Genomic DNA, 27259 nt, shown 5'->3' with positions numbered 1-27259 from the left:
AAGCAGCACGGACATCTGCCCCTCGCTGTTTCTGGATGCCACCAGCAACAGCAGGAGGGACGCTGTGCCAAGCTCCTGCGGCAGCAGCCAGGGAGAACAATAAATCCAGCCAGCTCGGAGACAAAGCCCCTGCCCCGTACTTTCTGCGTGATCTTGGGCAAGTTGTTCAGTTGCTTTGCAATCCCTAATGAGAACAGCACTTTCCTGAACCTACTTAGTCTCCCACTGGCCTGTGAGATACCCTGAAAATATATAAAGCACCATGAATATTGATAAGATAAACAGGACTTTGGAATAAGGAATCAAGAAAGCTGCTGGGGAATGTTTTCTATTTTCTTCGCCTGGGGGAAGTGCGATCGCTATCCATTCGCTTTGGCAACATCCACCCATGCAGAAGGGAAAATAGAGGGAAGCTGGCAGAGCGAGAGCTCCAGCTCAGGTCTACAAGGACATACCACAGCGACATTTGCCCACAGCAGATGCATCTTTAGAAAGGAAAGTGCCTGGTTCCCATGGTGGCTGACCGAAAAGATAAATCCAGGAGCTGCCGAGCAGCTGAGTCTACAGGATCGTTGTTCTAACAGCACCGTCCATTGAACTGATCAGTCAGCCCCACACAAAAATCCAGATCAGCCAGACGGTCTCCTATTGCCATGCAGACCGCTCGGTACGAGGCAGACGGCCTTTGTGCGCTTGTCTTCTGAAGTGTTACCTAACTTATTTTCAACTGTTTAAAAATTAAGTGCATCCTCAACCCCTTAGCTACTCTTGTTTGTTTGCTTCATTCTGTTAGTAAGTATCAAATATTTAAAAAGGTCTTATGAGGTACCGTCTAACAGCAGGTTCAGTTGTTGCTGTGCAGGTTCAGTTGTTTTAATAATTTCAAACTCCCCTGGAATAAAAATGAAGCCTGCAATAGTGCATTGGTATAGCCTTTATATTACACCTCTGTGTGCAGGCACACGGGAGACTACAGCAAGGGGCTTCTGAGACTGTGGTGAGATGGCTCGACGTGTAAGGACCTCTCCGTTCACACCTCCCTCCTCTCCCTCTCACACCTTCTGCCTCCGTGACTCTGCAAATGAGCTGCCCTCTTCCCCCTTCAGCTCTCCCCCTTCCCTATTTGCTCCACGCACCTGGGAAGGCTGCTTGTCACTCCAGGAACACAGCGGCAGACAGGCAGTCGTGCCACCTCCGGGTAAGTGATGCTTTATCACAGTGCCACAGGCTGACCGCATTGGACGTACAGGCGTCTCCCTGTGCATTGAAGGGGTTAGAGACAGAGTTACTGCAGAGGACAAGCTGTACGTTGGCCTTCCCCACTCCTGTAGAAAATTCCCTTTCTTTCAGGGGAACTCTCATGAGTGTTTCAGCTTTTATTGCTAACAACTGTCTTGTTTGCTCATTCAGCAGCTCTCCTTCCACAGGCATCCTCACAGTAGTTGATACGTATCGCCGGAGCCCTTGCAAGGGAGCCAGATTTCCCAGACAGCTCCGCCAGCAGTGCAGAGGCTTCACCAAGCCCCACAGCAGCAGGCTGTGCCTCCCTGTGAGCTTCCGCTAGGGATTGGGGCAGGCGTGCAAAAAGGACCTTTGTGCCTATAATTATTTGACCTGTCAGCTTGCCTGCACATGTTCAGCGGTGTTTGCACATACAAGCTGACTAGGAAAGCACTGAGCCATCAGGCAAATTAAAAAAAGTCACAGAAGTAATTTTGTGTACCCACAATGAAGGTCACAAAGGCAGGTGGAGGGTGCTGGGACTCTGCAAATACAACTCTGAGTATTTGAACAAGACAACAAAAGCTTTGTCAAATTCAAGTTTCTGGCTACAAGATTTTTTTTTTTTAATGTACAAGAGCATAAGACTATAATGTAAGTAAAGGGGCGGGGGGGTGGAAGCAAACAAAAAGGCAGAAAATTAATACAGACTTAAGTGGAAACACCAACTTTGCCTCAAGTAACCTGGCATCGGGAGGCACTGCTAGGTAACAATGCTACAAACAACACAGGCAGAACTTTAAAAATAGTAACATGGGAATTATTAGCACACCAGCTTGCTATTCCCCTTCAGCCCTGTAACCCAAGAGCGCTCTGCTTCTGTTGAGCCAAATGCAAGGCACATACCGTGGGTAGCATTAGCCTTGTAAGTACAGCACTTCCCACACTGTTAAAAATAACCTTTCTTGTCTCTATACACTGGACTTTGGGATCGGTTTTGTTTTCTGCTTTAAAATATCAATACAGTTTTGAGGCAAGCTAAGAAAATTTACTTCACCAAGGTGAAACTATATGGGTGAGTTATGCATCCTGTTTATTGCATTCGATCCAAGACAGTCAAGTGGCTCGTGACACCACGATGCTTTCCTGCCTCAGCTGCATTTATCCTGACAACACCCCTGTGACAAAACCAGCCCTGGACCATTACTGCAAGGGGGGCTGATGCACAAAGCGACTTTCTCAAGGCCACACAGGAGGCTGCTAGCAGAACAGCAAGCTTAAATCTCAGTTTGCAGAGCCGAGAAGATGCCTTATTGACTGCATTTTTTTCTTTGTTGCAGCCAAGTTTGTGTTGCGACTGTCTCCTTTCCAAACACGTGAAATCCCCAGAACACCACCCAGGTACATCGCAGAAGTAATAGCTTGGGAGAGCCCTGTAATTTCTCACAGGGTGATGCTGTGCAGCCTCTCGGCTGTGAGCAGCAGCCCTCAGCTCTACCTGAGAGCCTTCCTCACACTGTTGAACAGCACCGAGATGCTGCAGCTGAACAGACCCCTGGGGAGGGGGACGGGGTTCAGAGGCAGGTCAAGCTGCCCTCCTCTGTGGGGCAAAGAAGGGCTGCAAAAGCAGGAGGTGTCAGTGTGTGGGCAAGGGAGGGCAAGGACAGCCACCAGAGCCTGGGGGCCATGGGGAAAGGCATAGTGGAGTGCCCCAAGGGGGCAAGCACAGCAGGAGCAATGTGGGGCTTGCTCTGTACCAGGTAGGGAATATTTTATTTGGCCTTTCTACTGAGCTGGGTCAAGCCCTGGTCCAGTGTAGGCTGGCAACATCTGAAAGGAGGCGTGCCGAGGCAGCATTACATAGCCAGAGCAGCCGCTTTAAAAAAAGAGCAATACATGAAACTAAAAACAGATTAAGCACCCAAGAAACCCCACACATGCTACTTCCTTCCCAGAGCAGCTGTAGTGTTTTAATAGTGCATTTGAATCACCCAGCTCTTTTCAGACTGCCCATTGGGCTGGAAACCTTGCAGTCAGGCATTCAGGTTTCTTCTTCCCTCACAGCTGGGTCAGAAAGAACCCCCCGAGGTTTACTGCCATCTCCCAGCCAGGCACAACCAGCATGGCTACAAAACCAGGAGTTAATGGCTTCATACACAAAACCCTTTAACAACACTCAGGGTCCAACGTTTCTTATTTCATTCAAGTCCATTAAAGCCAGCTCACACAGCAACTCATCTATTGCACTTGTCAGCAAACATTGTTTGAAGCTGACCTTCACTCAGGCCGCAGCATCCCAAGATCCGATAACAACTCGGGCTTCCTCCAAGCCTCACCCCGAGCTCAGAAACGCACCATTTGGCTTGAGGATTTCAAGCTCTGTTTGCTGACGGTGAACATTGCATACCCGAGCCCTACTCTTTTATTCTTAGCTAGTTACCAGTGACTGCCTTTGCTTGGTTCATTGATTTATTCCCTTCCTTAGCCTGCTGCGGATGACCTTGCTCTGCTCCACAGCCCAGGAAGGCCACACTCTGCAGCAAAGAATCTCATATGCCCTGAACTGAGGCACGCAAACACACCGAAATGCCTCTCCCCCCTTCAAATAGCAGAAAGTGCTGCATACACTTTAGGGACAAAGGAGGAAGCAGCAGTCAGTGTTAAACAAACATTTTACATAAGGTTACCTGCTGCATTTTAAAAAGAGTTGTCAGGGTAACAGAAGGTGGTTTGGGAGGGTTTTTTTTTAATTTAACCTATTATTTTTACAGGACAAAAAAGCCTGATGTTAACATTATCCTGTCAGAAAAAAGGCAGTTTATGTAACTATAAAGTCTGGTTTTTTATTAGTTTTAGTTTACTGCTAATAGCACCAAGCAGTCACAGGCACTACCTAAATAGGTGTACACTATTCATTCATCTTGTCAATATCCAGAAGATTTAAGAATGGCCAGTGAGTTGGGAGCCTCAAATTCATAGTGCTCCAAGAGAGAAACATTGAGAAGAGAGTCATTATCTTTTTTCAAATAAAGGTTATTTTAAAGTGCCCCATGCTGGAACACTGGTAAATCAAGGCCCTTCAAATCAGTAGTTAATCATGAATCTCAGCCATTGGCCTTAGCAAGCTTGCAGCACAGTAAGCAGTGCATTGTTAGTAAAAGAAAATCCTCAGTTAGGCTGGGTGAGCTTCAAGCTAGACTATTTAGACTACAGGAACTTCATATTTGCCCATAGGGTATTCCTCTGTGGCATAAAAAAAAAAATGGTGTATCTCTAATGTTCTGGAGGAATAAAGATTATTTTCCCATTAATAATAATAAATACCTTAATTCTATTTAAACCTTTGAAATATACCCAAACAACAATAGTCCCTCAGTGGGATTCCCACTTGTTACATCTGCCATAGCTCTCCCTCACAAATGATCTTATACTACACAGTTCACATCAATTATTTTAATTTTTTCAAAGGTATTTTAAAAATACTACATTATTTATGACTCCTGCCAGTGAGCAAGTGAGAGGTGATGGAGGAGAGATAGAGAAACATGAGCAAGGCTCCTCAGCATTCATTTAGGTGTTCGCCTTAAACAGTAAAACACATTAATGCTCAGAAATTAAAGAGGTCAGCATGCTGCTTCTGCCTCTGATGTGTTCAGCCTAGATGGGGCCTTTGCTGCCAGGAGGCAGGTCCAGCTGGGAGGGAAAGATGTTAGAAAGCCACTGAATCAGCCAAGAGACTCCCTGCAGATTTGCTTCATTTTTCCAAGTCACTGCCAGCTTCCTGTAGTCTCCTCCTGGATGCTTTTGACATGTCAGCTGCTAAAAGGACTGACTCCGCTCCTTTAGGAAACTAGAAATCAGGGAATAAGGAAAGAAAAATACTGATAGACTGTTAGATACTAGCAGCATCTTGTTTAGGAAACTGCTGTCCTGAGAAGCTCTGCTGTCAAAGCTATGAAGGGCACTGGGACCTGAGATGAAGACTTTTCCTTTCCTTCTTCAGAGAGAATCACCTCAATCTGTTTTGATGATGTGACCTAATATTAGATGTAGGAGAGTTCGCATGTTTGTTTTCCTACAGGCAACAGACTGTCTAGTATGCAAACCTTTCGGTACATTGACTGTTAAGAGCTCCGTGAAGAGGAGATGAAGTGCTGCTCCTTTCTTTTTGACACTGCTGTTGACTAAGCACCAGTGACATGCCCGTCTGAGGCGTGTACAAGGAGGGAGCACTACCCATGTCTGGGCTTTCAGCCATGGGACTTGCTGACACCACTTTAGGCAGCCTCTGCGTGAGCGTGTGAGGATCAGTATGTTTTACCTGAGTCCCAACAGGAACAATTAGGCAGGTTGCACTCACTGGCGGTGGTTAGTACACTGTCATGATCCGAGTAAGAATAGTGCAAGAAGTAGGAATTAACAGCCAGTTTCTGTCATGGCAGTGGGTTAATGCAAAGTGCTGTCTTATACCCTCTTGTGGAAAACATTTCTCCAAGATCTGCAAAGCAGAAGACAGTCAGAAAACAAGATGGCAGACAGTAATAGATATTTAAGTCTGAACAGGATGGATGGGACAGAAACCTCAGGCTGTGACAAGCTGAGTGTGCACCAGAACAACAGATGAAGTAGAGAACTCAATTCTGTTTAATTAATGCCAACAAATAAGGGAAAAAATATTTTGTGGTATTTACTTTGAATGTAACTGTTCACCGATTTGCTGTCCCTAAGTAAATAACTTCAAGTCTTCTGTGCGCTCTCGTGGAAATGAGTTACAAGCACTTACCTCTGCTCAGCTGAGTTGCCTGACACATGACAAACAGGTGGGATCGCCTGCCCTTCCACACAGCCCTGTTCCATCTCCAGGAACCCTTCCGATTCATGTTACCCTAAGGGGGAGAGGGGCTCCCATGAACAGGAGAATAAGATACTGTCTATTTTGAATACCTCCCAGCAGCACTCACACACTTCTTTTATAAGATAATCCATGTCCAAAGCTCTGCACGGAAAGCAGCCACTGGTTATCTGTCTTTTCCCACAGCAGTATAACAGTCCCAGATTGTGTGGGAAAGATGTGTGGGTAACTGAACCACACACCTAATCTCTCATTTATAGAAAGAGTATGTCATGAAAATGTTGTCATTTTAGTTTGCTCCCCCTAACCTACAAACATGTGGCATAGAAAGCTGTGGATCCACCTCCCAAATGCCATTACACAGCTCAAACCTTCTGCCAAATTTTGAGCATCAACTACCATTCATTTATTAGAGTTGTTTGCTCTCAGTAAGTGACCCTTTTAACAACGAGAACTCAAAGACTTCCATGATTTGCAGACAGGCCAGCATTTGACAGCCTTTTCTGTCCCCAAAGTGCAAAATTTGGAAGTATAATTGATTGGGGTGTTAGCTAGGCTCCACTGCAACACTTCCAATCTAAACCCATTTTAAAAACCAGCTTGCTTCTCTCTGTCTTCAACTATTTACACCAAAAAAAAACCAACAAAAAAAAAAAAGAGCTGTTTGTCTCTAGCACCCATCCAAGAACCGTTTTTTCCACCAGGGTCCCTATGTACTGCAGCAAAGCACAGAAGTGATATATGAAAGCCCCCTATCACTAACCCAACTTAAAGGAAGGTTGCTTTCTAGTTAATGAAATGAGTAGCCTGCATTTAACTGGATAGAGGGTAAACTACATCAGCTCTAAACCCAACTGATGCCAGCAAAATTTCTATCTAGCTTGTCAGCCTCGTGAGTTTCTATGCACAAGCAGACCTGGGGCCCTACCAGCACAGAGGGAGCTCCACAGGCTACATGGGATGCACCAAGAAGGGCACCATAGCAGAACAGTAGCATGGTCAGCTCCAGCATCTACAAATGTTATTTTCCTGATTGTCCCTGACCTTAATGTTTTTATCACAAGCCCAGCATCCTTCCTAGGATTTCTGTTCCTGAAATTGCTGGAGATGGGAAAGGAAGTTTCAGTCCTCCATCAACAGAGCGAACAACTTACAAGTGGGCCCTGAGAAAGCATTTCAAGAAACAATCAAACAATCTAATATGCATTATAAAAGATTCAGGACTGCGTAGCCTCAGAGTGCCTCCATTACTTACCTCATGATTATTGAGCATTTGAGATTAGCAAGGTTCAGACAGGGAGGAAACTTTGAAAGGAGTGGAAGGTCAGCATATTCCTGTACCATACCTGCTGTTTGATCTGGGTTCCCAGCCCTGATGCACATTTGACAGATGTTCCTCAATTTCTAGTTAACAAGAGTCAGTGGTTGGATACAAAAGCTCTGAACAGTCCTAATTTTTTTTTTTTTAAAGCCAACCTCATACATGAGCCTGATCTGAGCTATTTGAACCAACTCCCAGAGTTTTAAGCACTTTTTCAGGTGCTTCCTCCCTAGAAAAATAAACCCACTCTCGTAGGGAAGATTCTGCTTTTATGAAAGAGAGAAGATGTGAAACTTGGGACTGGGCATGATAGCCTAACTTTCTTCAGTAAAGAAAACACAGGAATACTGTAGGTTAATCTGATTTATTTGATCTCTCTTGAATCCCTGCCTAGTTATCTTTGCTGGTGCTGCAGAGGTGGCATAATTTTCACATACTTGAATTTCTGTTGCAAAAGGGATGAGAGCACTAGAGACGAATTCTGAGGGAGGGGGAACAGTTGTTACAGCAGATACAGTTTTTATTTATGGTTTCAGTTGGTAAGAAATACAAGTACTAAATGAATTAGGAAGCAGCTAACAAGATCAGAACTGAAAAAGTCGTACTAATTTCAGGAAGCACTCAAATTTTCAGATTTGAAAGGTAACTAGAAGGGGAAAAGTTAAACAATTATCGCTTCACTCAACCCTGGCATTAAGACTTCTAATTTTTGAAGAGTTGACATATATTTTTAAACATTGTCCTCATGCCAAGGACAGAAAATCCAGCCTCAGTGTGATTAAGTGCTGAGCTGGATGTACAGCTTCATAGATGAAGGAAAAAATCAATACAATATGTTATGTGGCAGCTCTTGACCAAGACACATCAGAGGACAAAAAAAGGAGCAGACGCTTGAGGTAGACTATTAAAATTCCAAGGATTTATCATTATAAAACATGCACTACTGTGGTACATTGTTGATATGGAAACAGAAATACCTTTGAGACAAGTATAAAGAGGGGAATCTTGCAAACAAGTTATACCTTACATAGCCTTTTTCCAATATGGGTTCATTTTGTGCTTGTTTTAAGTCTAAACCAGCACCAGAAAAATTCCCCAAAGAAATATGTTACAGCATTTCTGATGACTGTGAAAGCTGTATTAAAAGGACAGCTGGAGTTTAGGAGGCATGAATTAAATGGGTCCAGATAAAAGAACACTAAACAGCTTCATTTTCTCTCAAAAACAGACGTTGTCAGTTGGTAATAGCATATGTACAGCTATACCTATTTGAAAGACTTGCTTTTTAGGTACATATATCAGAGAAACAGAGTTATTTTTATGTTTGGGTTGGCAACAAACTCCTGTCCCTCCCAAATGAAAAACATGTTTTTTCCTAATTTCAAGGCTGAAAAGCCACAGTATTCCTTACTGGCAGTGGCAGCAGAGACTACACACATCGCAGCCACTGCAAAATGGAAAAGGGTGATGACCCATCCTGCCAATGCTCTGCCTGACACACTGCCTTATTAGCAGCCCAAACACTGGATTCAGGGTTGAGCAAGTTCGCTGGTACATGATTACACAAATGTGCTTCTGTCTGCATTACTCCTGAAGAACCAGTACTTGCCTCTCCTCAGGGCCACTGCCTGGACCCAGTGCAAAGCCCAGTGGAGCCTGATGGAAGGAAGTCAATCTCTGACAAGCGCTGAGCTCAGGAGACACAGATTTCCCCCCCCCCCCCCCCAAAGGACACAAAGAAGGTCTCCATTTGGCAAGTTTGTGTGTCTGCCACCAGTTATTCCTTGTTTTGTTACTTGCACTATACCCTCAGGTTTCTAAACAACAACATTGCTGCGGCCCTGCAAACACTACTGGAGTGTCTTCAGATACTTAGGAAAAAAAAAACCCTAAAGGTCACATTTTCTTTCTTCCCCCCCCAGAACGTAAGAAAATTGTTTGATTCACTCCAGGAGCTTTGTTCTCTCCTTATAGTATGTGGCTGAGTTACATTCACACGCTGATGAAGACTTACTTGGGAAGTAAAGAAATAAGGCAAAAAATGAGTAAGCTCCAGCAGTATGAGGCCGTAATTCAGAATACACTAAGATTTACAGCATCCTTTCTAGTCTTTTGGATTGATTTGGTATTGGCAGCACAGCCTCTGTGGCAGAAATAGCACCAGATGACACATTCCCATTTCCACTGAGTAGTAAAAGGTCCTTAGGAGAAAGAATCAAGCTGTTAAACTTGAAGGAATGGGGAAAATGAATGCAGACTGTAGACAGATGCACCATGACAGCACTGGAGTCAATGGATGCTAAAACTGATTTGGTAACTACTGCTTTGGTAGCCTTGAAATTAAGACTGGAGAGACACAACTGAAAACATGCAGTTCATTGAGGATCATTAGTTGCAAGAACCAGGTACAAAACTGCTGAGGACCCACTTTAGCACAGGTTGAGTCAACTCCATTTTTGGTACGGTGTGGTAGTCAAACAAGACGTGTTCCTTTACACTTCTACAGGCACTAGGCAGCACACTGTCCCCCTCTGCCCACAGTGTTGCCCATGTACACTGGAAGCAACCCACAAGCAGCATCCAGAAGTCCTCTCTGTTGTGGCAACTCTTAGGACACACCTGAAGCCTACCTATCCAGCCTACCACAGCAGTAGTTCACTAAGTCAATCCTAGTGCCTTTGTCTCAAGCACCAACATGGCACACTGCCTGTAGTCTTGACACGGCTCTGACTCGGTACTGGTTGCTGGACAAGTCTGAGGCATCCATTGAAGCCTTTTCATTCACTTTATGAGGCTTCCTGCTACTTACTGCAGTAGTAGAGGCTGCACAAACAAATAGGAAGACAGGCCCTGACCCAAAGCCAGGTTGAGAAAGGGCTGTAGGGAAACCTGCTGCGGAGACCACTTGACAGCCACCACTGTCACAAATTGGCTTATCTTACTAGGAGACAGCAGATATTGATGGGGTTTTCAACATGTTATCCCTATTGGGATTCCCTCTTTGCTGTAGATCAGTATATTAAATAAAGGTTATTCCAATCTGGTTTTGCCTCAGGTCAAGCAACAAGGGAAACACCAATCCTGGACAAGCACAATCCTGTCATAGACGTGCAAGCTCCATTTCTTCATGTATCTGAGAGTACTCACCGCTCCACTTCCCACAAGCCCCAGTATGACTATGGGCTACATGAGGGGACACAGACCCATCCACAAAGCCAGGGCAGGAGTCAAAGACTTGCTGACACTGATGTAGGATCCTCCTTTAGGAGGCAGAAAACCTTCTTGTGCTCCTGTCCCCCTCTGCCCCCCAGAAGGAGTGGTCAGCCAAATCTCTGTCTTTGAAGTAGATCGGCTCCTACATTTTTTGGTAATTAGTTATGTGCTTCATGTCCAACCCAGTATTATACATTTTGCCAGACTGAAACCTCTGCTAAGCGCTATCCCAGGATATTTTTGATTTTGAACTTAGAAAAAAAGTTCAACTAAAATACCAATGCAGTGAGAGGAGACGATTGAGTTTACTACCAAACAAAACCTGTTAACTGCACCTCCAAAAGAAGTTTCAGTCTTAGATGCATTTTAAAAAACTAAGTTTTCAAATAGCTCAGTTTCTTTAAACAGCTAATGTCAATTTTTATTTGAAAACAGAGAAGTCTGTAAGTAGCATAAGCTAATAGCTCAGAGAATTTGGTCATTAGTTCTACCTAAAATAATAAAGCAAATAAAATCCCATCAGCACTAGGTAAGATTATTATAAATACCGATTTCAAAACTTCAGAAACACTCTGTATTTACACTGATGGCAGAATCCTACAGTGGCAAGAATAAATTTTGCAGCACTAGGTACTTTCTGGGCACATTTTCTCTTCACTTCAATTTCTCTCTAGCTTTCGATAGCAACTTTAATTACATTCACACTTACTATTTGTTTACTGCCAGAAAAAAAGAAGGAGAAGTAACATGGAAGTCAAGTAAAAAGTAGTAGAGTTGTATATAAAACATGTAGCTGGTACTGGTAATCTCATTTGACCACTACATAAGCACGTAGTGACGTGGCCACAATACACAAATATACAAATCAGTTTGTTACTTGTTTCCTTTGCCTTACAAAATTCTAAAACAAAAAATTGAAGCAGATGTCTAGAGTTTTAAGGCTTTTGATTATCTTGACTGAACTGAATAACTCATCTAATGAGAACTTACCTAGAAAAGCATCCAATTTCAATTTGGGGATACTAATAGACAGTGATCTCACCTATTCCCTCAGTAGCGGGCTCAAAGGGCTCCTCACCCTCACCATCGAGGTGTTCCATCTTCTTCCACACTTCAAGTTTCTTTCCTTTATCTTCCAGGCATTCCTCCTCCATATGCTTTTCTCCAATACATGAAAACCCTTACATTTCTCATTTTCTTCCCATACAGAAATATATGCAGCAAAGCAAGACTCTTCTCAGTTTTCTTAATAGCTAAATGTGTAAGAGGTAATTTTCTTAGTGATTCTTTTCCCTAGGCTTTCCAGCACTTGATCTCTTTTCTGACTCCCTCCCTAAATCTCAACATCCCTTAAAAAGCATTGCATGCAGTTATTTAGCACCTGCTTAACATCTGTGCATGATGCTGGCAATGACAAACCTTATTAGCCAAGAAGCAATTAATGCTTTTGTTACAGCACTTCAAGAGTTTTAAGTTCAATGGTTAGTTCAGAATGAGACCTGTATCTTCTTCTAGTTTCCAAGCAACAGGCTGTCTATTAATGTGGCCCACATGATTTTTTTTTTTTTTTTTTTTTTTTTTTTACACTGGAGGTGCATGTTTACATTAAGGCTGTCTTAAATCAGCAAAGCCATCATAGGAATAGATTACTAAGTAATTCCAATTCCACATACACTATTATACCTACCAGGGTAAAGTGCTAAAGAATCTTACCAAGACTCAGTGTCAAAGAGTTTGAAGTGCACAAAAGGAGCAGATATTTTGGTCCTGCTTTTCTTGGTCATGTTCTCTGAGAACAGGGAAAGCCTCCCTCTCACATTTTCCCCAGATGTTCCCTGCATGAATGGCAGCTTTAGGAGTAAAACCCACCATAGGAATAATGGGAGGAAGTGCCAAAAACAAGGCTGGCAGAAGAATGGCTCATCTCCTTTCTTCTGTGCCACAGGAATATACTATCCTGTCACTGCAGCCTCACGAGGCACACTAAATATGATTACAAGCACTTTCCTCCTCTAAGCCAACTGGAAGAGCAACCACAGGAGACATCACTGTCAGCTCCTGCTGTAAAACATGCAAAGGCTAATTATGCCATGAAGCAGACCCCAGAAACACGTGCTCTTGCAGGCAATCTTTGTACACTGGAGAGGCACTTCAACACCAAAACAAAAACCTCAGCTTCACTACGTATTTACAAGAAGGAACTTCAGTTCCTTTCATTAGCCACTTAAAAAGCCCAGAGGAAGCTCTCATTGCAGCCAGACTTGGCCCTTCTCATGAAAGCTGTCCAGCCAAGGCAGTGAAGAGCCTGGGCTGTAAGATTTAATTTCAAGTTGTTTCAGTAACAGTGTGCTATTGATACGCCCCTTGCGTATTGCCCAGAGCCAAGAACACCCACACAGTATAAAGCCATAAAGCACAATGAAATCTTAAGTGAATGGGTCGATTCTCCCCTCACTTACACCAAGGCCAAGAGTATCTCCGTTAAGTAAAAAAGTAGCAAGAACAAGACCTGTAAGTCCCCAGTAAAAATCAGGCCAGCTGCAAACAAAAGCTATTTAGAGTTTGGTTTTGCTCACTGACACGTGTAAGATGCAAAACATGTAGAGCTGGAGGAAAGGAAGCCCTTCACAGAAGTGATTGTCCCATCCACATAAGACAAGAAAATAGTAAGGATTGTCCCAGTCTTCATTGCTTCCAAGTGTATCACCAAAGCAATTATTTTTAGAAGGGGCAGACTGCTATTTTCCACAGCTACTTCAGTGCAAGACGAATAGGACAAAAGACGCAGATTGTGATGCACGCAGTGGGGCAAGCATTTTTTAGCCAAGTAACATGAGGGAAAAAATATTTGTGGAGTAGCATTCTGCTGTAGGAGGTAAGAGAACTGGTGCAGTTGCCATTGCTCGACATTTCTGATTTTGCACACCATTACTATAAAGGAAGAAAAAAGTTACATTTGAAATCGTAAGTGAAGTCACAAAATGCATCTGTGGATATGGAAATTACTAGAACCTTTAATGTTCAGACTTGGGGTTGTTTCTAGATATCACCAGCAAAATGTAGGCAGCTGTAACCACCTCAGAAGTTGAAAAGGTGTATTGCATGCTCTCAGTCATTTCAACCCATATGTTAAATGCACAGGAATAAATTTATGAGTCAGGGAACAGTACCCATGAGCAGACACTATTTCAGACACCAGCTCAAAACTCTAAACATTGCTAACAAGTCTCAAATCAAAAGGGTTTTTTTCCTTTTTGGACATAATAAACTTGGTGTTTACAAAAGGCTCTCAATGGTTTACAAACCAACAGGCTTTCTGGAAAAAGGTCTATGAAATTACCTGCCCAGTCAAACATCAGAAGTTTGCTAGTAACTAAGACTTCTATACTAATACCACTGATTTCTGCCTCCAGAGTTGAGTGAAAAATCTAACAAAAGGTCCCTTACCTCAGGAGTTAAGGAAGCTTTTCCTGTAACTCTCTCTCCTTCAAAGGGTGATGTTGATACAAACTTGGTCATTTAGATCTAGCTACATCAGACCCTCTGCAAGGAGCACAGACCAAGGAGAGACAATCTCCTTGAGGCAAGACAGGTCATTCACATGGGCCTCTTTCGGAGCCAAAGACATCCCACTGATAATGCTGCTGATAGTGGGAGATCCCAACCCAAAACCAGATGAAATCACAAGCTCCCCCTGATTTCCCTGGAGCATAGATTTCACTTCACAATTTAAAAAAAAAATTTTTGCTCGAAGACTCCTTAGGAAACCAGAGCTGAATTGCAACTTCAGCAAGGTACAAGATTTAAATTTAAGATGCTGCAGGCAAACCAACCAAGTCTTTTCTTAGGGCTGCTGGAATTTCCTGAGAATTCAGAGAGGTGCAGAAGGGAAGAAAGGTAGAGTGCCTCCTGCTGAAAAACCCCCTTCTGCCACACCTTCAGTAGAGAACCAAGAGTCACCCAGTGTAAGCCCTCCCCTACACTCACCTCTGGTGGAAGGAAAAAAGGAAGCAGCAGCATTTAACTGAAATAATTTCCAGGCTTTTTTTCCCCTTTTTAAAATCCCCCAGGGCACAGGGAAGGAAGGCCTCATCTGCAGAAGACTTTCAGAAGTGAAGCTGTGCACCAGATTACAGGAGTTTGAGTGATACTGGGCAAGGGCTGAGTGATACTGGGCACATCAAAAGCCAATTAGGGTCTATACAGCTGGGTTCCCATGTACTTACCATCTCACAGGCTTCTCTGATGAGCAAGTCCATTTACCAACCTACTCAGCCACAGTAGTCTTGTAAAGTGTACATGTAACAAGTCACAAGTTGTTCCATTTATTTGAGTAAATATCTGGTAAATAAAATCATCGGTAAACATTACAAAATTAAATACATTAAAAAAGCTTGCCAGTATACATAAAATTCACAAACATGTACTTCTTTTGAAAAATAAAATATGTTCAAAGCACCCTTGATATAAAATGCCTGATTAGTGTCACCTACCAGCATATGGTAGCTTACTGAACATTTCAGTTAGGACATTTTCCAGGAGGGAGCAGGGATCTCTCTTCTGTTCTTGCTTTTACAAGTAAGAGAGCCCAAGTTAAGAAGTCTCCCCACTTCTTAGGGCAGAGCCATAAACAAAGACTACAATATTCTTTGCCTGCCTTAATAGGAGAGGAATCTGCATTCGATTAAACCACATCACTAAATACAAGACAGTGTTTGTAATTCATTTTGGTAGCGCTGCCTTTCCTCCACCATGAAGCAGCTTTTAAATAGTGACGGACATTTCTCTAGATATCACTGCAGGCCCTTATTCAGTATAGGTTAGCACAGTTCCAAGGAACCATGAGGTGGAGAGGAAATATCTGGCAAAGCATCAAAGTCAATGAAATAACTTTAAGTCTACAAATTAAGCCCTTAAAATTCCCAATACTCATATGCCGTAGTCTAAACAAGGAGATATGATGAAATTCTTCACTGGGCTGCTTTAAGGGTATTTAGAAAAATGGCAGCACTCATTTTAGTAATCTATATTGGTACCTTCTGGTAGCAAATTTGCAATAACCACCATTTAAATAATTTACTGTAACAAACTTTTCCTTCCATCCATGTGAAACAGTATTCACAACCCACTTTATAATTTATGTACAGACAAGCACAAGAAACTTGACATCCATGAGTTAAATGTACAACCAACTTAAAAAATGTTATCCAACTAGTTGCAAGGAGAGGTCTCCTAGCTCTGTAAATTTACAAGATCTTCTGGCTCACCACATAGGCTTGCTGCCCCTCATCACTAACTCTTGGATTCTTCACTTGCTTCAGTAATCCTCAAGTGAAAGTTGAGCAGCATCCAAATTGTTGATATTCTTGATAAAAAAAATTGACACTTAAAAAAGAACCCTTAAAACACAAAAGAAATTCCTTGAGTCAAAACTGAATGAAATCAAAAAAGTTGTGGAGAAAGACAATTATTTTAATAAAGGTCTTGTATTCAAAGTCCCACTTCCCTTGCCATGTCTTTTACAGAGTGCTACTACTTCGAGTTATTTATATACTCTTCTTTTGAGGGGGACTGAGTTTCCTCATTCCTCTTATCCGAGTTAGCAGCTCTTTGATAAATTCCTAGGAAAAAAGATTAGAAAATATGAGTAATTTTTATGATCTCATAATACCATGATATTGAGTTTCAGAAAAAAAATCAAAGCAAACTATACATTTTTATTTAAGCTTCTACTGCTAAGCTGGAATTTCTCTGGCCTGATCTCCAGGAACCTTATATGCATACTCTCACCACACAGTGGAGGTGTGAACTACTAGCTTTTCCTCTGCATGAGTGTTCAGGCTCAGTTGCTAGCCGTCTTTCAGGCTTTTACTACACAGGGCCTTCTACCAACTGTTGAATCAAGCAAAATCTATGGCTGGATACAATACAAGTAGTCAAAGCAGACTTTCGCCATTTAAGCCTGCACAGAAATCAGCACTCCTGCCAAAAGAGGTGTTTCTCTCACCACTCTCCATGCCAGCACTAGCATTTTGGTTGGCTGCATACTCAGCTGGAACAGAAAGCTGATCTGGCTAAAAAACTCAGCTGTTTTTCCTCTTGCCCTGCTACTTTCCAAGCTAGCTCAGCTCTCCAACCAGGCTCACCACTCAGCCCTGCACTAACACTCATGCCAGTCTGAGGCAAGGCAGGAACAAGGCGCCAGAGGTAGCACCAGTGGCTTATGCTGGGTGAAACTGGTTGTGGAGCTCAGTGAATGACACTATTCTGAAAAAACACAAACCAACCCAAACATATTCATGGACCAGGTCCTTATTCACAGTAATATTTTTCCCAGTTTCAGCAGATTTTCTCTTTTTAAATTGTGGGAGAACAGAAGCTTACAGAGTTGCAGCATTATCTGAAACCCTTTTGGTATACAATTTCTTATAATAACTGCAGATGCATTAAAAGCTAAATCGCCCCCTTACTGTCACACTGGGAGAATAATGTTTACCCACAGTACTATGTATACACCTACAAAAAGGTTCTTATAAAATCATTTAGCTATAAACATGGAATGTAATTATGAATTTAGTCAGGTTGATGTGAAAGGCCAGGTTGGATGGGGCTTTGAGCAACCTGGTCTAGTGGAAAGTGTCCCTGCCCATGGCAGGGGGTTGGAACTAGGTGATCTTTAAGGTCCCTTCCAACCCAAGCCATTCTATGACTCTATACAAGGACAAAAAGCATGACTTCCTAGCTGAATGCTTGAGGCTAAAAATTCCAGTGAACAAGGTCACCACCTAAATGACAAAACAGTACCTTTCAAAAAAGGTCACAGGTGCTACACTGTACATAAAGAAAGTCTCTGTAAAAGTGTATTTTAACTTGAGAGAGATGTCAGGTTTTTCTGGTGGGACCACAGTCCTGGCAGGTATCACCCCCAACAGAGCAACTTCCTTTCCTGACAGTTTATGCACATCTATGCTGTACTGCATGTACCATTGCACCATAGTTATTGTTGCACCAACACTAGCTGTGGCTTCTAACAGCAAAGGCAGAACAGCATACACATCACTGTGTGCTACAAATGCTCACCAAGAACCTTTTATATTCTGGCCTCCACGCCTGACCTAACTAGATCAAGGCCAGTACAGGGATACATCTATGCATATCAATATTGTGCTTCCCATCTAGATAGACAGATAGCCTAAGAGATGGTCAGAAAAGCAGATTTGTTAAGACTCCAAATCTTCCCCCTCCATCCTCTACAAGCTGTCTTGTTCCACATTGGCACAAGCCACTGCAACAATATCCACTCTAAACTTGTCAGAGTACAGTACTTATCCATTCAGAGGTCAGAAAAGGAGGGAGACAGGTTTATTCTAAAAAATTCACAGCTTTCAATGCACTATGCATTGGTTCTGTGTTATCCTTTCATCATTGTAAAGAGCTGTTAGACAATACAAAACTAATGCAGCATGGTGCTGTTTGAAACATAAATACACTTCAGGATTTTTTACTACCAAAGTTAAATGAAGCCCTGAAGTGAAATCGTTACAGAAATAAACTCTCTAAAGTGACCTTAAAAGATTTTTACTTGGGATTAATGCAATTAGTATTGCCTTTCAACAGCTTTCCATAAAAAGCTATACTCCCATGCCAAAACATCAGATTAAGACAGCTTTGGGAAGGAATGGGCTGAAATTCAGTTCTTCCCTTTGGAAGACCTTATTAGTCATCTGTTAAAGCCACAAATACTCTACACCACCTTCACTCACCATCAAGGCAGCAACAAGACACTGCAACTGGAAACTGTCCAAATGCTTCACAGAAGTTGAAAGTAAGAGCATTACAGGAAGGTGCATCTCCACAGTGGACAGGGAAATCTATCGTACTCTGACTGTACCCATTTGGGATATCCCTGTTTGACAGGCACCTCTGCCATTTCTCTGTCCATTTTCTCCCACAACTCAGAAGAGTTTGGAGCAAGTTTCCCTCAGATATGAAACGCAGCCAGGGGACAGTTGCTTTTCAATACATTATAGCAAGGGAGGGGAGTTCCTCCCCTTATACTCCGAAGCGGTACCACAAGCACCTTCTTTTGCAAAAAAAGATATTTGCTTGAAGTTTTCAAGCAAGTTTCACACCACCTAGAAACTTCTTAGTGCTGCCAAAATAAACCAAACTGTAGGGGCAACCCCGTAGGCAGATCTGAGGTAATTGAGGCTATTCTTAAGGAAGATGGAGGGAGCTGTATTCACTTGAAGAGGTACACACAATAGTTGAAAATGCTTTACCCCTCAGGAACTATTTTTCTTGAAATAAGGGTCTGCAATTCTGAACAGTAAAACCCAACAAGAGCATTTTCTATGTGGCAGACATTTTACGTAATGCGGTAGGGCTGTTGTGCACATCCCATGGGTTTGCAAACCACAGCATTGGTTCAGTACATTTCTGATTTAAGTATCATTTTGCATCTGACACTTGCACGGAGCCAGCTGTCATTAACACACTTGTGCTGCGGTGCTTGTGCCTTTCTTGTTTTGCAGCTCCCCATCAAGGAAAGGCAGCATTCTAGAAGAGATGCACATTTCCCCTCTTGGAGGCAGGAAAGAAGACTTTACAGCATTTCAATAAGCTTTCACTTTATAACTAACCAACTCAGCTTTATGACAGTAATACTCATTTGTTTTCTTTAAACATCACCAAAAAAATCACAGTTTTATTCCTTGTGGACATTTGAGTCGAGGCTTAATATTCACATCTCTCTCTACCTCATATGCAAAAAAAAAAATCATTTTACACAGAGCATTTTATTGAAATCCCCTCTAGGAGATATGCTGAAGTTTAGCAGCATGCATTCGAAAGCTGATCATGTACCAATCTATGTTAAAAGCAGGTCTGTAACACAGGTTGGATTATCTACTTATATATACACTTATATAATACTTATTTAATTCAGAGTTGAAAACATTTAACAATAATTCAGCTAAAGATTCAAGAATTTATGAATTATTCCTTGGAGGGCTACAGCTAGAAATACACAGGCCACATCTACTTTTAATAGAAGAAAAATCTTGTACTAGCATTTTGGGCCTTGGCAAACAAAAAAAAGAAAACCAAAAAATGCACACAAACTCAGTTTAAATTCTTTTTATAGATTTTCTGCAAGGAGACCACCTTTAAATACAGTTTTGTTACAAGTATTGAGAGTCCTGTTAATTTATAATACAAAGCCACTGTTCCTAGAAGACATCTTTCTAATTCTAAAGGCAAATTTAAATGAGAGACAGAGACTAAATCTATAGTTCATTTGAACTCATCTGTATTCAGCCTTGGGCATTTGTCTTCTCCCTTTTCTAACGCTTTCCCTTGAATCACAGGCATTCAGTTCAGCAAAAGCATTCATCTAGTGCAGAATAAAAAAATAAGATAACAAACAAAGGTGAAATGATGATTCAGGAAAGGGGAGAAAATCACTTCACCTCTCTGCTTTGGAGGTGTGATTCATTTTTTTTAACGAGGTCATTTGACAGACAATGAATTCCAGGCTTCCTATTCAAGTCTTCCAATTAATTCTGCAGACTAATTAGACTCTGTCTCTCCAGATTTCTCTTCCACCAGTAGTACACATGTAGTAGGACTAGCTCTTAAACCAAAATTTAGGGTATCTAGTCCTCCTGCTTCACTAGAGCGTGAAATGAATCCTAAACCAGCTTTCCTCCACAGCTTTACTTCCCTGCAGCCAAGTCAAAAATCAAGATTTCTTTGACTGTTTCCCCAAGGCTGTTTCCTGGAGAGAGCCTGATTGGTTGGATGTAAAAAGTAAAGTCAGCCTGGAGAGCAATCCCCACAGCTACTTGGGGAAGAAACTAAACAATAGCTCAAAAATGCCATCTGAACGGCAAGGAAAAAAAAAAGAAAGAAGAAAGAAAAAGAAGGATCTTTACTGCCAAACACCTTCCCTTCCACACAGGCTCAAACCTGAAGCTGATCATACAGGAAGAAGGGAACAGACGAGACATACATGCTTTGGAGAACGGGGCCAGAAGCTGCCTTCTATTAGCAAGAACTTGTGCAGCATCTCTGTAGCCTCACTGAACAATCCCATCGGCACAGCCTCTCTAGTGAGGCCACGGCACCATCAGTGCCCAGAGGAGGACAATATGCAGCAATTTAGCTTCTCTGTGAGTCCTGTACAAGGCATTGACTACGTACCGAAGCTCAGCTATGGTCAAGACATGCAGTCCAGTTATTCTCCAATTTGGCAGCATGTAAACAAGCACAGCTTATTCTTGTCAAATCACCATTTGCTCCTCCATTCTTATAATATTGCTAGAGGTATTTGTAAGTTGTATTCATGAGTACTTGCAGAAATGAAAACATGCAAGCTTAATTGCCTCCAACATTGTAGTATAATATAGGGCAGATCTCAGCAGGCATATAAACAGTTTTAGTTCACTGAATTCAGAGTGGTCAAATGGATGAACAAGAAATCATGTTTTTCTAGAAATGCCTCTGCATTGCTTTTAAATATGCATGTTTCTTAACTTTTTTCTCTACAAAGTGTCCCATTAGATTTCAAGTAATATGGACACATAATACAGTTACTGTGGCTTAATAATTTACTACCCATCAGCTGAGCTGCAATAAATGTCTATGAGCTCCTAGGCTCACCCAGATGTAAGGCACTACACTGCACTGAGGCTTTAAGACATGTCTTTAGTCACTATTGCTTCAAATGGGTATCCTACGTATTGCTGCCTTGTGATTATATTAAAAAACAAATAGTAACATTAACTTGAAATAATTCATAACATAGCAGGACCAAAAAACCATATGATCCTTCAGAAGTTTAGAGGTTCCATTTTAGAAGGGTTGAGCTTTCCATTCATGTTTGCATACTAAATATATACATTATCTGAAGACATACCCAAAATAGTTTTTAGTTTTAAAAACCACAGTGCCCGGACCACTCTAAAAAGCTGCATCACAAGCCTGTCATTTGCTCCAACTAGGAATTAAACTTGTGGAAACATACAGTTAAGCAAATGCATCTCTACCTTTCTCAAAATTAAGTGTTAAAAGCTGCTGAAATAGTCCAGCCACTGAAGTAACTGAGTAGTCAGTGATTTAAATCTCTGCCCAAATTCTCCAGAGAATATACACAACAATTTAACATAGTTTGTTTGGAAATCATATTGAAAATTGTTATTAAAAGTTCCCAGCAAAACAGCTTTCTTTTATGATGCAACTTCATCTCCTTTTTCTCCCATTTTGCACTGGGTGAAGAATTATACTAACAAGATGGTCTGGATAGATTTAATCCTGCCTAAGTGGGAGATATCTCCAGCCCATTTGCCTGAAGGTTTGTATATTTCTATGAGAAAAGAAAGAAGCAAAGAAACTCCAAATCTAATTTATCCAGTTCTCTTCAAAGACTAGTTATCTGCAGACATTGTGTAGCTCAACTGCATCTTTCAGTCAGTAAAGAAAAACTGCCCACTCATTGGATTTCTCTCCTATAGTAGTTTATGAGTCTCCTTGTCGTTTCTCCCGTCATCACTTTGGCAGTCATACCAGCAGAAGCTCTAATTCACATCAGCCACAAATATTTCAGATTTTCTCCAAAGCCCAGTCTAAATGGGTGGTCTTGCTGCTACCAATAGCAGAGATACAATAACACAGATTTAGCCAGCCTCCTTCAAAGCATATGTCTTGACAAAACCTTATTGATTTCACACCCACAATAGTCTTCCTATTCTAAATAAGAGTCTATTGTCAAGTATCAAAACCCTATCACCAAGATCACAGATTATATTTAAATTTGTTACATTCACTGCTAACATGACTCAAAATTCCCAATTACCTACGTTAAGATTCTCCATCACAGACAGAACTGAGACAGCAACTTGACAAAGGTCTGAGTGGGATTTTCCACAGGCGATGCATGGCACTGAGTGAAGCACTGGCTGCTTTGGCACATGGGTGATGCAGGAGGATGATGCTGCTCCCTGCTCCTTTTCAACCACAAAAGTTCAGATCCAAGATTTGGTTATGGCACTGATCTTGCCAAGAGCATACCCTTTAAGTTTTTGCAGTCCTAAAAATGAATTCCTGTTCTCTCGTGTCAAGCCTTGTCTTATGTCAAGGCTACATGACATGTACTGCTTTTGAACTAGGTGTGATAGTAACAGAAGAGAGAAGGGGCAGCAGGTAAAGTGTCTGAATAATACTTCTAGCACTGTTTAATTTTGCATGATGGTAAGATCATCATCTTGTGTCAAAGCACTGTCCACATCTGAGATCCCAAAGCCTTTGCCTTGAGTCAGGCAGCTACTCCTCGTCAACAAGAGGAACTTTACCACAGAGCAAGGAGATTGTGGCTCGAGTAAAAGAATGTAAAGTATAAATACAAGTCACATATTGCAGTGATTAAAACCAATAAAAACATATATTTTACAGTTTGCTAGTTACCAAATGTATCTCTTAGCCACAGATTTTTTTAATTATGTTTGTAGAAACAGCCAAGTTGGCAAATTGCGCCCAGAAATTATTTTTAGTTTCTGGCATATTTCACAAAACTAACTTTCAATGACTGAATGACACAGTCACGTTGGATACAACTCTTGATTAGCAAATCAACATTTTAATTTAAGGATCATTAATGTAAACTTAAACAGCACCCAAAAAATCATACTGACTGTGTGCACTTTCCTGATTAACCTTTAGTTGCCTTGTTTGAGTAAGCTACATAACTCTTTACAACAAGGTTCCCATATTAAGCATACTTCCATACAAATTAAAACAACAGCCGTAACTGTTACCTTAGAAAAGCTTTTAAAATTTTGGAGCACATTCAACAGTTTAGCTATATTTCCCTTAGAAGAAAGGTTTCATAGCAGTTCCTCATAAGTTACTGTCAGCTACTATCTTTGGCCAATTTATAAAGAGGCTGAGAACTCCTTCCACCTTTCAAGCAACCTGGATAACTGCTTCTTCTGATGCAGAGTCAATCCAGAATACATGCGAAAATCCCTTGGTCTTTCCTTAACCTTTAGCCTAAGCGGAAGACACTAAGCAAAACTGACTTAAGATATACATTTGGGTTTTGTTTTGTTTTTTTAAAGAGATAGGATAAGACTTCAAGTTATTAAGCTTTCTGCCTGTACTATTTTTCCATATGTTCTGAGTAGTGGAGACATATTACATAAATTTTTCCCCAGTTAGGGATTACTGCCTTTTGCAAACTGTATAACTCTTGATGCTAAAATCCCTAGTGCACTTGATTGACTGTATTTGATTGGTCAGGAGAAATTCCATCAGCTGACATCCATTCTCCACAAGTCTTCTATAAATCCTTTCACAAACCAATTACCCTCAATAGTTTTGAATGGTCTGCAAATATGAAAGGATTGCAGATTTTCTAGACGAGGTGTGGATCCTCATATAGCAAGTTTAAGCCAACTTAAAGGCTCTTAGTCCACACATGGCAGGTTAAAAAAAAAAATCAGTATTTTTAAGTGGCCTAAGTTAGCAGTCATGCAGTATTACTGGGCTTACGCTACAGATGAAGAAAAGCTGCTGTTATGAAACAGTTCTGGGAAATTACTCCCATTTTGGCAACTATCCTCACAGAAGAGTGGATTAAGTACTCCTCTCAACTTGGCCATCTCAAAAGATCGTCAAGGAAGATTGATATTCTCCCAGGTAAAGGAGCTGCCTCCATCCCATCAGCAGAGGACTGAAGAGACAAGTCACAAGTTCAGTATTAAAATCTCACCTTGATCCAAGTGCCTTCAGGGCAGTCAAGCACATGTGTCCAGAATGTTGTTTCCTGCGAACTGCCATGCCAACTTAATTTACTGGCACAGCACAAATATTTCCTGCAGTTCTGTGACCAAGCTTTCCAGTGGAAGACTCACTTAACATGTCATGTATTTCTATCAGAGCTCTGAAATTTGTCCTTGCATTAAGTGTCAAGCTTCAGAGCTAAGAAAAATAATTCATACTACATGTTCAATGAAGGAGGAAGAAGGGTAATTTGATTCTCTGCCTTCCTCATCTGCATTCAGATAACACGGAGATAAGAGGTCAGCACATAAGTGCTGCTAAACTCTTGGCAACCTGTTCCTCCCACCCACTCATAAGTCCCACTTTCGCTCGCTAGCCTGTGATAAGAACGATGTCAGGCTCCACATGCCGTGTCAGTCTTTACACCTATCTTATGAAGAACAACTAAGGTTCAACAGCACTTGCTGAAAGAAGGCTGGAGGAGGCTGACAGGTCATCTGTAGTGTAGCATTACTACAGTGAGATATCTGAAGACTTGATTTTTTGGCCTGGCATCTCCATAATGGGAGATGTGTGTAATCTGCTGTAAAGAAACCAAGGTACAACACAGACCAAGCTATACAAGTGTTACCATGCAAGTCTTCCTGGGGCAATTCCCTGCACTGTCAAAAAGTTAGTACCAGCAACTGTAATAGCAATTCTGGAGAATCTTCCCAATCTACCACAGGAATCAATAAAAATGGAAAAGCCCTGAAGAAAGTATCTGATGGACAGGGAAGTGTCTATTTAACCATACCAGTGGCTCTTCCTGACAGCCTGACTATCCTTAAGCTCCAGTAGTTTAAGTGGCTACAGCTGCAGATGTTACAGAGGAGCCAAACTATATGCAGCCTTATTTCAAAAACCGAACACCTGGCTTTAGTCACACACAGCTGAATGGTCCCTGACTAGGGGAATCCTGTAAGCCACCCACTCTATTAAATACTGCACAGCAGCCACTGCTGAGAAAGCACTGACTCCATAAATTGAACCAAGAAATTGACCCACAACCTAGACTTTCTGGTTTTTTACAGTGAATCCAAGTTTTTGTTACAGTATTTACTCTTCCTAGTAAGCACACATTATTATATGAGAAGTAGGCTATATTGGCACTGGACACGTTAATGGCTATTCAAGTTGAAAGTTGAGTACTCTTAACTAAGTCCTGCTAGTTCAGGTTATCCCACTATTGTATTCAAGTCCATTCACAAAAACAATTAGCTGAGCTGCGTATCTACATAACAGTTCCCAGAATAAACAATTTTAATGTCAGAGATAAAATTAAATGGCTTCACACTGAAGAGCACACAGTCCATCTCTCAAGTTGATATTTCATGCAAATATAGTAGGATTTTAACCATCTGATGAGAATTGTGTTTAGTTCTGTTGTAACATGACAGCTTTAAGCATCAGTAAAGTCAATAAGAACATTACAGAAGACAATATTGATACTTCAGCTGGAATGATCAGCAGTTCCTCCGCAGGGCCCAATCCTGTTCCTACCATAGTCAAGTGACAGGCACAAACATTCCCAGGATATAAAGCCCCGAGCCCATCAGCTCCCCATTAATATTCCTATATTTACTTTATCATAATTATATTTAAAGAAGTTACTTTAGCTTGAACATAGCTACACTTTCCACATGTGAATAGTATTTAAGAAAAGTCTTTTTACCTCTGTTGGTTTGTAGCAATCTACAAGAGTTTCCTAGAAGCAAAATATGAAAGCATCAGTTCCAATACAGAATAACAGTGAACATAAACAAGTCTACAGTATGAAACCTGGCAAGGGAGTGGGGAAAGAAAAGGAGCAAGAACTAGGAATCACTGGATAAAGATGCTACTGAAAACCAAGTGTTATAGCAAGTCATTTTTGCTCCCTAGGTGGATCAGAATGATTTGCAACAGGAGAGAAATGATGGCTTCTTCCTCGAGGTTGGAAGTTACAAAATCCCTCTCTCAGTTCTTCTTGGAGAAGAGGTGAATACAAGAACATTTCTCCCAGCAATACACATGTGAAAGGTAGCTTTCTGTGAGGGCACCACAGTCTTTGTAATGCAGAAATACAGATGTTAGCTAGGTTGGGCATTCCTAGCAGGGCAGCTGCAGCACCTAGTTTAGGCAGAAGCGGCAAAGCTATTTATGAATGCTGAGTAAACAGCCTGGGGCCATGCCGCATGTCTCTGCGGCTGGGCAGTGGGCACTGAGAAAAGGGTGCCAATAGGCACTGCAAATCAGATGTGGTATATCTAAGCACCACGTTAGTCACCTCCCAGAAGTGAGCTGAGGGCAAACCACTGCTCTGGGACAGGTTTCCTTCCTTCAGTGCATCTGAAAAGATTATAAACAGAGACCCTCATATTGGTTTTTAGATCTTGATTTAGATACACATATCTCTATCAAGACAACGATGTTTCTTTCCTTCTCCCCCTCATTCTTCCACTCATTAACTTTTACTGCAATGAGGATTCAGAGAATTAGAGAGCTGGTTTGAATTGTATAATTTCAGCAGACAGCTTCTAAATTTCCCTGCTAATCCCTGTTGCTGACCATCTTATCCTTTCCTCAAGCTTTTAGACAAGTTACTCCAAGATAACTCGATGGGTGCCAGTTTCTAGCTAGTATAGACAGAGAAACAATTTCCAGTATCCTAAGGACAAGGGAGGATTTCTGGTCTGTGTAGGTACGCATGTGTACTTCTGCTGCTGCAGTGAATCACAGAAACTATCTGGTCATCATAGCTGACTCTCAGCTACACAATTTTTCTACGTGACTGTTCTTTGTTTTTCTATGTTTTCCATTCTTTATTTTATATACTTGTAAAAATTAGGAGT

The 27259-nt window shown here is 41.6% G+C and overlaps 1 protein-coding gene across 1 annotated transcript in view; it reads right to left on the bottom strand.

The window, feature by feature from the left end:
- Positions 1-14936: 14936 nt before the first annotated feature.
- The window catches only part of PPP1R14C (protein phosphatase 1 regulatory inhibitor subunit 14C), a 54131-nt gene continuing 41808 nt past the window's right edge, over positions 14937-27259 (bottom strand). Inside the window, exons 3-4 of the mRNA XM_050894015.1 lie at positions 26101-26133; positions 14937-16228 (exon numbers count right to left, since the gene is read on the bottom strand). Of these exons, the coding sequence (XP_050749972.1) occupies positions 16154-16228; positions 26101-26133 (108 nt within the window). The 3' untranslated portion in view covers positions 14937-16153. The remainder of the gene's footprint in view (positions 16229-26100; positions 26134-27259) is intronic.

This window comes from Gymnogyps californianus, chromosome 3 (genome assembly GCF_018139145.2).
Source record: "Gymnogyps californianus isolate 813 chromosome 3, ASM1813914v2, whole genome shotgun sequence".
Taxonomy (NCBI): Eukaryota; Metazoa; Chordata; class Aves; order Accipitriformes; family Cathartidae; genus Gymnogyps; species Gymnogyps californianus.
Note: the sequence above shows the minus strand (reverse complement) of the source record. Positions and strands in the feature narration are given on the sequence as shown.